We start from the raw sequence: 12,699 nt of genomic DNA, 5'->3' as shown, positions 1-12,699 counted from the left end.
AAAGAGAAGCCTCTCATAGGAAGAAAAGGGAAGAACTACCATCAGATTTCTGAAGAGTGGCTGAGGTGGCAAGTAGAACTGCTCTATGATGAAGTGACAGAAAAGGACATGAGCAGCCTTATAGAAGGAAGATTTGATGGAGGCGTCTGGTTCAGATGGAGCAGAAAAATCAGGAATGTCTGTGGCGGTACTAACATGCATAAAAGACACGACAATATTAGTGAAAGGTATGCAAAGGCAGGAATGAGTTTTGGATAGCTGCTAGAGGAAGTGACAGTGGTAGCGACAGCCCGATTGTCAGGGCTTAAGTGTCAACAGCGGCATGGAGGCTGTAGGACGAACATGAGGCTGTCTGCTGCGGAAGAAGAGCAGGGAAACAGAGACTTCCAGTTTTGCTCAGCTGAGTTTTAGTATTGAATTTAGGGTGCAGAATTTAAAAGGAAGAGTGTGGAAGCATGAATACTTTTGAACCTTATCAGCTGCATGACAAAACTTTAATGAGACGACGCATTTTATGGGCACCAGACAGTGATAAAAATCATATAACCAGTGAATGCAGAAATTCATCTTTATTTATGGGTTTCTATTCAAATTGTTTGATATCTTCAGCTCTCTTTACAACCCATCATTTCTGCAAATTTCTATGCAGGAAGAGCTATCTCTATGTCATTACTTTGTGTCATGCACCTCTCATGTTAACTTTTAGGTTGAGTGCAGATTGTACTGGACTGTAGCCTGGCATTTTATAGAAATTCTTTCAATGCATGGTAGTAACTAAAGAACTATCCAGAAAATAACTTAATTGTGTTAATGTTCTAACCATACTGATAGCATTTTTGCTGCAGTAGTTTCATCCACAGAAAATGCAATGTCAAAATAAGACCAAAATATTAATATAAAATGAATTACAGAATTAGTTTCATAAACAAAAATGACTTCTACTTTATACTTCTAAAATCAGAGCTGTAAACATATTCCTTCCTCAGGTTAAAATAAAATAATACACAGGTTAAAATAAGAAATATTGGATCCTTGTCACAAGTAAGTTCTGCCATATGATTCAGGAATTCTTATCCTTTTTCATCAAACACAGGCACTTTACTCTTAGCATTTTTAGCATATTGTCAGCTCCTGACAGATACCACAGGCTCTTCCAACACTGTCAAAGTTATCCTTGAGAGTCAAACATAAGTAGGGTTATAAAGTTTTAAAATATTTTAAAATGTAAACAGCGAGAGTGAAAACAGCTGCCATAAACCGCACCTTGCTGTGCCATCAAGAGACAGAGAGCTGCAGGATGCTGCGCTTCTTGGCACTGCTCTCTTTGCATTTCACCAGGGGATACAGCTTACGGACAAGGCACTTCAGGAGCCCTCTGAAGACGACTGCCATAGAAATAAGCCTAATCAGTAAAGGTTTCCCTTCTGCACCAGTCCTCACGTCACCTTTATCACTGCAGTATTCCCAGCAGTACGCTCACATTGCAACTAAACTATGGCACGGGAAACAAATGCTTTTTCTCTCCCTCTCATCACGCCATGTCTTCAGCCAGCCTGCTCACGGGACCGCAGCCTCCGCTTGCTTACCCCTGCGGCACAGCAGAGCTCGTAGACACAAAAAGCTGAACTTCTTCGTGGGTTGTGTGTTCCTAAGGTCCCCCTGCAGTCCATGATCGTTTCTGCTAACGAAGCCCCTGAAACAGCTGTATTATGTAAATTTTGTAAACAGATTGTACTTCCCTCCTCGCAGAGGCTAGCAAGTACCCGAACTCTCCAAGTAACTCCATTGATATCACTGCCTGCGTGCTTTTGGCCCTACTTGAGATGAACAAGCACGGCACTTAGGCAAACCATAAAGCAGGCCTGTAATGATAAATAAAAGGATATAGAATTTGCTACTCAAAAGAGCGCACGCATTTGTTCATTTGACACATGCACCACACTGTAACTGAGCCTTGCTGGGGTATATACTTATTAAACGGATGGCAATTCCCCTCTCCTGCAAAGATGCTTCTCTACACAAAAAGACGATGTGATTTGCTTTGTATAGTATTATAGTGAATGCAAAACACCTAGCCATGTTTATTCAACTAGTCATCCCCCAACGCTTTCCTTTAAGACTGCAAGAAAATACTGCTCTCCAAGTTTCCTTTGAGACTCCTAAGTATTCTAACTGCTCCCAGCATTTTAAGGAGATGCTGAATTTTCATGCGTAAATGCTCTGTATTATATCATGAGATACTCCTTCCTTCCATAAAACAGATTGCATCTTAACTCCCATGCTGAAACGGGTTGACAAGCGCTGCCCAGATAGACTACTGGGGCAAGCAGAAACTCTACCCTTGCCCAAAGCTGTGCATTTAGAGACTTGAGGAACATAGACCTTTTCCTCTGTCTTACAGATCTTCAAGCAAAGCAATTAGCAAAAAGTTCCAGTAATCTCACCAAGAAACATGGAATAAGTTTATTTTCATATTCCGAGTTGGTGTTTAAAGGCCCTTCATGTGCCTCCTGAAATTAAAGTGAATACGCACTGCTTTTATAAACTGGTCAATCAGTTACTTCAGCAAGGCACTTATTTCCCATCCTGTAATCAGATTGAGCTTCCAGAAATGCAGAAAACAGGAAATTCAAAGACCAAGAGTCACCAAAGTGATTTCTTTTGTGTGAAGTCCGATCTGATTATGTAAATGCAGAAGTGGAAATCAGCAACTAGTATCTATGCATCCTTGATAACTTGTTATCTGATGGGAAGCTAGCCTAGCTGTCGCTGCAAAGAAGCGGACAGAAGTGTCACAGAGAACAAGCACTGTACACACTCATATTAAAGTTATTTTGTCAAACTATTTTCATTTTGTTAAATGCAACTAAACTAGATGTTTGCTTCTTTTCTTGCAACAGGCAAAGGGTCCCAAATTTTCACTGGAGACAAAAGAATCGGTTTAGATTTATAATTGTAAAAACTAGAACAGATTGGTCCAAGAACGATTACTCTGATTAATACACATATTATTTTACAAAGGAAAACATAACTGTGCATGTGACAATCTAGCATAGGCAAAATAACAATTCCTTTTTACTTTTCTGATACCAACAGGCTCAAGCACACATCAGAAAAATCAGAACTAAGCCAAAAAAATTACAACAGGAAACAGAATACATCATAACCAAATTAAAAAAAAAAAAAAGTTGATGTGTTATGCTTACTTCAGTGGGAACAGAATCAGATTGCAAGACTCCTATTAACTTAATAGGATCTGGTTTATTGTTTATGAAATTGGGTGAATGTGCAAGGTAACTAACATGAAATGTATCTTTTTTCTTAATTTAAAAAATGCAACAATATCAAAGGTAAGAGCTAATAAGAGCATTTTAAATTGATAAGAGAAATCAACATTTTAATAATATTTTGTAAATTAATTTGTCCTTGTAGAAATGTGGCGTATTAAATATCCTTACAAAATGTTTGAAAAGGGCATAGTGTTAAATTAGAAAAGTATATAGTATTTGCAATATATACATTTACTTAGGAACAGACACAGGATTAGAGGCATCAAGCTGTAGGAACTGGGGATGTTGCTCAGTATTAACTCACGGGAGAAGCCACTAACTCACATACCACAAACCCCAAAAGGAAAAAGCAGTGATCTGTTGGTTAGGGCAGAGATGCTAACTTACCTTTTTGATGAAAGAAAATGCTATATATGGATTTTATTTTTAAAAAAGTAATTCACCAAGTGGGGAAAAAGAAGCAAATGATCATTCAAGAGTCAGGTGCCTTCCACCCTGACCTCAATTCTTACATCAGTACAAGAATTGCACAAATGAATAGAGGAACCATATTCATTTCTTGATTAAAAGATTTCAGGGTAATAAAAGTTTGGGTAAAATGAATTCACTATGAGATGGTTTTCTAGTTCTGCACCTCCTGCTTTACAGAACTAGTAGAAAGCACAGGGATGGGCATGAGGAATCCTAAAAGGCCTTAAGCACAAAAATAAGCAATCCAAATTTTTCTGGATTCTGGGAATTCATTATGAAAAGCTCACCCTTCCTCCCTTGCCTTTGCTGGTAGCAACTATTCCAAACGAAACACTTCCAGTCCGTTCCCTGTGAGATCTCCAACCCATCTCTGGGAAAGATAAATAACAGGGAGGATCCCGAATAGCTGTCAGTACTCAGAGCAGGCTTTATGCTGGAGAGGGAGAAACTCTCCCAACACAAAATTTTGCCAAAGCTTGAGAAGTGTTTGCATACCAGAGTTCATTCTTTCTCAGTACCAACTTTCTTAATTGTGGAACCTGACAATATAGGAAGACTTCTAATAGCTCAGTCGCAGAAGGGGGAAAACTACTGACCCACTCTTTCCTTCTGAACAATGTAGAGATCCTAAAAGGAGACCCAGACTAATCACTATAAAATCCTTAAGTGTCTTCCAGAAACAGTGTGTATGAGACTGCCAAATTTAAATGTCACCAACACACCCACTCTTCCGAGAATTCCAGTCCTGCTATCTTTTTTTATAAACTTAATTTTTAAAATACAATAGAAGACCATCTTACTGACCATAATTATTTGTATTTGTACTTGTAGCTTCTTCAGTAAGTAAATCAAACATGCTAACTTCATAGGCAGCACTACGCATATTGTTCCAGCATGGAATTATATATTCCGGTAAGAACTCCTACATGCTGCCTACTAAACTCTTCTTTTTAATTAAGAAATTTACTCTTTTCTAAATACAAACTTCCATATACCTTCTGCAACAGAACATCTCCGGAGTTTTCATAGAGTAAACAGCCTCTGATGTGAAAGACAGAATTGGGGAAAACTCCCTTTGATATATAACTATACTAACCACTTTCTCTCTTATTTGTTGACGATATAACACTAACTTTGAGAAAAAATTTACTATATTAAAAAGAAGTATTGGCAAAATAATTAATTTCTAGTTGTCTCGCAATTTAACAAGACTTAACTAGCAGCATGTTACCAACTAATTCTCCACCGATTACCAGTAAATTCTCTGTGTTTTAAGAAATTTCTGATGTAGCATGTTATTCACGATTATGTCCAAATGCAATAGATGTAAAAGTAAAAAAATAAAAATAGGGTGTAAAAAGTGGAACAATAGTATAATTAACCTGTGATTAACTAGTTGACTTAAAAGCAAATTCATGGGTGGACAGCATTAGGTCAAAGCAAATTCATGGGTGGACAGCATTAGGTCATCCTAAATAAGTAGATCTAAGTAGTCTATACTTCCTTTTACTGTTAATTTTTCTATTAAAAAAAATAAAATTTCTATTTCTAATTTTTTTTACATCACTTCACAGATATGGCTTAAGGTATTTTAGTCTGCTTTAGTGACTCTCCATTCTGTGTTGAAATGAATGAGATTCCAAAATAAATGTTTCTGAAATATATTTCTGCACACATGAAACTGTAATTTTCAGAGAAGATATGTTCTTTTAATGTATGGAGATGACTACTACACTATATCAGCTAATATCAAAACGATAAGATACCTTCCAGTTGCAAGGCACAACGGCAATTACAATACAAATTTAAGAGGCAGACTGTTCCCTATGTAGTAAAAAGCTTTGGATAGCTTTAACAAGTGACAAACTCACTGAAGCATCTATCCTTAATTTGGTGTGAAATTCACCTCTAAGATCCAATCAAAAGTTTTGTATTTGCTGTAGTTGTGATGGAAGTGAATGACATTAAAGTGTTTTCACCTCTCAGAAGTAGTTAAGGTTTAAGCAGAAACAACCCTTTTAGCAAAATCTTAACATCAGAATATCTAGCTCAAATCTGCTGCTATCAGAAACACACTGGCAGGTCTGCAGTAATTTCAAGACCTACCTGCTAGCATGAAATTCATAACCTTGAGGCAGAAACTCCCTATCAGACATAACATTTCTAAAGACAAATCAGACATTTATATGTTTCCTCCCCGCCCCCCCCCCAAAAAAAAAAAAGGTATCCTGTCCTTCAATTAGGGAGGCTCACAGTCCTGGATTTAGCAAGGTGAAGTATCAAAAGACTAACAATAAAGAAGGAGCTGAATAATGAGCTTAGAGCGTAGATTGAAAGGACAGAAGACCAGGCCCTGAAAACACAGGAAACGTTATCATGACCAAATCAAACACAGAACTCACTTTCCCACTTTATCTGTCACTTTCTTTTTAGTGCATTTCTCCCTGCAAAATTAATAGAGATTGAAATGCAAAATTCATGCTTGTTACTATCTAAATACATGGTTATCTGGGTTTAACAGCTAACACTACAGTAAATGATTCTGTGTTTTTTTATTTTCTATGTTGTTGGACATCTTTTTAAAATTGTGTATTAAATAATTAGCTTTTCCTTCTAGTTCTAAACTAACTAGACCACTAGGCCCAGTATAACATAAACCACTATATAAATAAAAATAAATAAAATAAAAATAAAACAAAGCTTCACTTTAATTGCTTGACCACATCATGTATTTTCATTACCACAAGGGAAACTGGAGAGAAATAACAAATTCAGTAACAGGTTTAGCAATGTATTCCTGAGTTTTGTTTTAAGTCAATATATTATTGATACTTGAGCAAGTAATGAGAAAGCGGTAATCTATTTCATTAAAGGATGCAATTTTCAACATCTTTCAGTGAAGAACTAGACCAATATTAACCGCTTTTAAAAACCACCCTCCATTTCTTAGACTTACGTATGCTACATGTAGCACACAGACCAGTTGTCTTAGCCAAACTCTTTTGCTCTCCGTGTACAACAGAATTATTGTGATTTTCTATACTGCTTCAAAATCAAGACAAAATATAGCATATATCAAGCCTAATGTTTTGGCTAAGTCATACAGTACCATAGAATGTTCTTTTATGAGTCGCAAGGGTTAATCTCTGCTTTTAATTAAACCCAAGTAACTTTAATGAGAGTGAATACTGCAGCAACATCTATAAACAGCAATGACCGTATTAGCAGAAGAGGAGTTATGAAACTCCTGCCAACTGCCAACGCTGCTTGCACAATTTTTTTTTTTTTTTTTAAAGATTAAGATATAAAAATCTTGTAAAGTTCCACTGTTTGGGGTACTTGTAGATCCCTGAAAAAAATTAAGTCTAGGCAGCTCTAAAGAATGTAACATACAGTAGAATGTAACCATGATGATAGGAAAAATGCTTTTGCTAATGATTTTTTTCTGTTAGATACTACTATTTCCACATACTGGTGGTTTTCCTCTATATTACAACTTCTGTTTGTTGCTGTCTGTGAATCTAAAGCTGTCATCCCTGTAAATCTGAGACTTCCATCAAAGTGAACAGGAATTTGGGGTGCATTAGTAACACAGAATCAGTCCTAACCTATACACCAGCATCCTAAGTGGTAGGAATGACTGCACTTGTTGAACAAATACATATTATTTAATTGTTGCACAGAACAGGTGGAAAAATTTATTGCATTTTGAGATAATCACCTTACAAGTAAATGGGGAATCTGAAAATAATGACAGAAACGTAGAGCATACATAGGGTACTTCTATGACCATAGCACTGCTAAGGTAGCTTAGAATTTGGTCCTGGGAAGACTGACTGTAAACTTTAAGAAAATATCACGGAACTCTTTTGCATTCTTTTTGCTTGGTTTTGTATAGAGTTGGGTTGTTAGGATTGTTTAAGTAATAAAATAAAACACAACATTTCTTCGGAAATCAGTCTTTTTTCTCTGCTGTTCCCAACAGACTTGCTGACCAAACTTAAGATAATGCTTTCCAAAGATGCGTGTGATTTGGATCTGAAGTCACATGTTGAAAAGTGACTAAGGGGCTGATTTTCAAAGACATTAAGATACCTAAAGGTGCATTAAGCACTTAGAATTTTTTAAACTGTCTGGGCATCTAACGCCTATTTAAATCACTTAGTCCTTTCTGAAAATCCCAGTGGGCAGTTATCTACGTTTTATGTGTCTGTATATCTTTGAAAATCTGGCCCATTAAATACTTAACAACCTAAGTCCCCCTGACTTTCAGTGAGACTTAGGGTCCTAAAAAGCATAAGTACTTCTGAAAATTGGTCAAGTCACTCTCTTTGGTCTTTACTTCTTATTTCTGTTAAAGAGCAATCCAGTAATGCTCATCTGTAGCAATTTAGTTAACCGAAGGTTCAGGATGGTCAGACTTACATAAAAGATTGAACGTACATAGTGTAACTACATAATGAAGGTCCTGAGTACAGACTGCATCCTCACAAGCTTTCTGAAACCATAAAAAATATGAATCTAATCTATATAATGCCTGCCAGTGCCCAAAATTCATTGTTGCAACAAACGTGATCCAAAATGGGTTGAGTTCCCCCTCAAAAAACAAACTGCATATTCTAATTACCAAGCAAGTTCTGAAAGACAGCCACACAATAACAAAAAAATCCAGAGAAAAATGAGAAAGAGAAGGAACTAGTGAATAGGCTCTTTAAACAGCCAGCAGTTCCAAAAGAGACAAGCCTTAATTCTGAAATTTCTTTTCATAATATGAAACTATAAGACATTCTCTTATGCAAACATTTGAAAGATTATCTTCTGATCTCTTTTAATGTCAATGGGAGGTAACTTGCACTGACTATATTCCCAAAAAGGAACTGATTTGTAAATTAGAAACACAGGGAATCAGATTGCCACCTACAGGAAAATTTAGTGTTTATTGTCAAAAATAACTCAAAAAGAACACAAACTGCCATCCTGCCAAGACCTCTTTCAGTTTTAGTTATTCTTTCAAAACCAATTAGTATTTTCTTTTAATGCAACTATATCTTGAACCAAATCCAGAAAGCCAATAGCTTTTCCTTTTATTTAAAACAGTATTGCTCCATGAGCTAAGAATGTTCCATAGTTCAGCTTTAAAGCAGCAGACTGTAATCACATTTCAGTTAAAGAACTTTAAATCTGCTTACCTGATACCATTGGCGCTAGCCTGAATATGTCTGATAGTCTGCTGTTAACTGGTTCATAGGGGGAATCTTCAAGCAAATCATTTCCTAAAGACAACAAAGATTTGGATTCTTTTTACACAAGAATTGAGGACAGGATTTTGTTGTTTAGATCTGCTCTATAATGAAGTTACTCTGTAACAGTAAAGCTACTTTAATCTGTTTGTGTGGCTGTTTCTCCTCAAAGCACAACATATAGAAACACCTGAAAGAAACAAGTTGTTTATCCTTGTCACTATTTTCCCTCCTTCCTCCATGGATAAGGTCATAATCTGCAGAGACTGCTTCTAACATCACAGGGACTGTCTCATCTTAACATGCCAGCAGGAGAGAAGCAGTAGCAGGGATGTTCCTGTTCACTCATACTAATATTAGAGCTCTTATTTGGAGGAGCAGCCCAGGTAACAGCTGAAAACTAGCATCTTTGTAATAAAACATTCCTAACAAAATGCTGCAGGAAGGGAAATTAATTTAGGACGCAGAAAATGTCCAAGAAGAGTGATGTAATTTACTATGAAAGTCGGAACAAGGAGATATATTAACCTACTAAAGTGTTCCAACTGATGCCAGGATAAATGAACAGAAAGGCTTGGTTTCAGTGGAACAACATAGAAGCAGAAGCAGCTACAGCAAAGAGTTAAGGGGGGGGCCACACTGAAATGAAGGATTGCATCTTCAACTACAGAGGTTCTTGAACAATGCAAAACATGTCCAGAATGATACACTTCACATAAGGACCTGAACGTTCTCAGTAGGCTTTAGGAAATTTGGCAATGATATCAATGAGAACTGAAGTCCCAAGTCAGTCACTGCTAACTCGCACTTCTGCATGCTCTAGGAAGCACCAACTTCTTTTTTCTGTTTCTGCATGCCCCACGAATGTTGCTGGTTAATACAGGGAAAGAAAGAATAAACCTCTTAAAACAACGTTCCCCCTCTCTATATATTATTTAACTTTTAGCAAAGAGCTAAGGAACTAGTTTCGGTGCCCCGTGATCTGGTTAGATGAGTCCCAATTAAGGGGTTTAAAATGTTACTAGGAATATGTCTCCAAATGATTGGGTTTGGTGGCTTTTGCACTTGCTAAAGCCCTCATCTTTGACTTTGGCTTGGAAAGGTCAGATGGGTCCCCTAGAGGAAACCCTTATTGTGGATTTCCCAACAACAGGAGATGCAGCAGCAGCTGTTCCCGAGTTGGATGAAAGGTCCTCAGTTTGCAGCTGAGAGCACAATGTGAATTATGAGGTCAGACCCTCCGTTTAGTCTCTGTGGTGGTAGCTAGCTGCGGATGTGATGGGCTGGGAAATCACACTGCATTAGGGGAGTGTAATGTTCCCATGTTTTGCAACTTACCCTGTAAACTCTGGTACATGCTCCAGTAAATGCGCAGGCAGTTTTTCTCCTTCTTCATGCCCCTCTTGCAGCGGCAGTTGTACAGAGATTTCTGCTTTAGAGCTTCCATGGCGCTTTTGCATTCATCCTTTGCCTCCAGGCCTGTCGCCCGGCTGAAGTTGCTCTCTTTGCCGGCTACACACTGCCTCAGTGTCCTGTATTTAGTACTACAGCTCTGCTCCTTGAGACACTGATCGCTGGCTTTAACGCAGTCAAGGCGATCCCCTCCAGGCAGCCCGCTCACTTCTGCGGACAGAAGTACATCTAGAGAAAGGAGACACAAACCAACAAACTCTCTTTGAGCGGTGAGGCTGATTTAACTAGGGCTACAAGGCAGGCGTCTGGGAAGCACAAGGCACCTCCTAACACAGCTGCTCCCGCAGCCAGCCCCACAGGCAGCACCTTGCAAACCTCAGGGCTTCACGCTATATCTTAGGAAAAACACATGGGGTTTCCGTGGTCTTATAGTCAGATCCAGTTCAGTGGAAGCCCACAGGAACAGTACGTGTTAACCTCTATGGTTAAATTAAGACAAAACACAAAAAGGAAAGAAAATCCACAGGGGCTAACGTGCCCAACAAAATAAAGATTAATTGTTCCTTACATCCACTTTGGTGGAGCAAATAACCTTCCCACTCTGGGGTTTAACTGAGGGGTTAAATACTCGGACTCACTTTCCTCAAGTGCTTTGCTGTAATTTCAATTACATCCACGAACAACCCGCTCGGAGAGATAAGTATCCTCACTGATTGTTATTAGGCTCTTTTTACGTCAGACACTTTTTCATAGCTGTACCCATTTTTGCTTCTTCCACATATATCTTCAAAGGTGGAATTTATGACCCCCCCCCATTTCTCTCCACGTATGATGCTTTTCAGGAGAACAAAGCAAATTACAGTAATCCTCTCCTTTCCAATGTGCCCCCTGTCACGCTCTCTCAGACACACACAGATGGAAATGCAAACAAACATCTCCTGTGGAAGGGAAACCAGTGTCGGCTGCAAACCACTCGCAAGCGGGCAGGTTGCCAGGTTCAGGTGAAGATGTAATCCTTCAGCTGGCTCATGCCACCCTCCCTGAACAGCCTTATTTTATTAAAATGAAAAGTTTCCCTCTAACTTGCAGGAATCCAATTTAACAAGAAGCTACGCAAGCAAGCATCTAACTCCGTAGTCTCCCAGAGCCTGAAATGCAGACTGGGCTAAATGATGTGAGGCAGAGCCGTAAAAACTACTGGAAACTTCATCGTTCTGCCTAAACAATAGGCTGACAACCATCAGGCATCCGATCCCATAAACCCTATGTATTGCTCTATGAAGCGACATACAGAGAGAAATCAGATACCAGCAACTTACCCACTAAGGGTAAAACGAAGTACAAGATAGCGAGAAACATCTTGCTGTCTTCAGACGGTTTCCCCAAACGAGCTGGCGTGCCACAACAAAGAGGATCAGCATGTAGACATTCCAAAAACGCCGAGATCCAAAGACTCCAAGTTGGGGTCCACAAATTCCAGGAAAGCCCCCTCTCTCCTCTTCGCCGCTACCACCGCCAGTAGCTGGAGCGGAGATGCAAACGCTGAGCTTTTTCCCTTAGATTTCAGGTCTGAGCAACCTGAAAACACAAGCACTGACTTCAATGAGGGAGAGAGAGGCGCACGCACGGAGTATATGTGTGTGCGAGTGAGCAAGCGGGAGCGGGGCAGGAGCGCCGGTCGCCTCCTTGGGTGGGCAGCGCTTGTTCCCAGGGAGGGACCGGCAGCGCACGGGGGGGCACGAGAGCCGCGGCGCCCGCCCCCGGCCCCGCTGCCCGGCTTCCCCCGCAGCCAGGGCGAGGAGCAGCAGCAGCAGCAGCAGCAGCCCGCCCCGCCGCCGCTTACAACCCCCGCCGAGGCATGGTCTCCGCGCCCTCTTGGGGAATTACCCCTCCGCCCCCCTAAACCCGCGACTTGATTTGTTTGCAGCGGGGAGGCGGTGCGCGGGGCGCTCGCCGCCGCCTCCGCTGGCTCAGGGCGCGAGGGGCGGCCCGGCGGCGGGGGCAGGTGCTGCGCCGGCGGGGAAAGTTTGGCTGGGGAAAGCGGGGCGGGCGGCGGAGGGTGTGCGAGAGGCGCGGAGCCCAGGCGGGGGCGGCGGCTGCTGCGCCGCCGCGCTGCGCGGAGCAGGAGCGGCACCGGCCCGCACTTGGAGCGCCGAGTCCGGCCCGGCCCGGCCCGGCGGGAGGGTTTCCGAGCGGAAGGCGCCGCCAACTGACACTGAGTTACGGGAAAGGCGGTGGGTACCGCTGATCGCGCCTCGAGCAGGGAAAAAACCTCTCCCGTCCCT

The 12,699-nt window shown here is 40.5% G+C and overlaps 1 protein-coding gene across 1 annotated transcript in view; it reads right to left on the bottom strand.

Moving 5' to 3' along the window:
- GFRA1 (GDNF family receptor alpha 1) overlaps positions 1–11,973 on the bottom strand; it is a 143,817-nt gene extending 131,844 nt beyond the window's left edge. Inside the window, 4 exon segments of the mRNA XM_009668622.2 lie at positions 8,951–9,034; positions 10,340–10,642; positions 11,734–11,785; positions 11,788–11,973. Of these exon segments, the coding sequence (XP_009666917.2) occupies positions 8,951–9,034; positions 10,340–10,642; positions 11,734–11,785; positions 11,788–11,835 (487 nt within the window). The 5' untranslated portion in view covers positions 11,836–11,973.
- Between the last annotated feature and the right edge of the window lie 726 nt (positions 11,974–12,699).

Source organism: Struthio camelus, chromosome 7, assembly GCF_040807025.1.
Source record: "Struthio camelus isolate bStrCam1 chromosome 7, bStrCam1.hap1, whole genome shotgun sequence".
In the NCBI taxonomy this organism is placed as follows: Eukaryota; Metazoa; Chordata; class Aves; order Struthioniformes; family Struthionidae; genus Struthio; species Struthio camelus.
The sequence above is the reverse complement of the archived record's forward strand: the minus strand, read 5'-3'. Positions and strand labels throughout refer to the sequence as shown.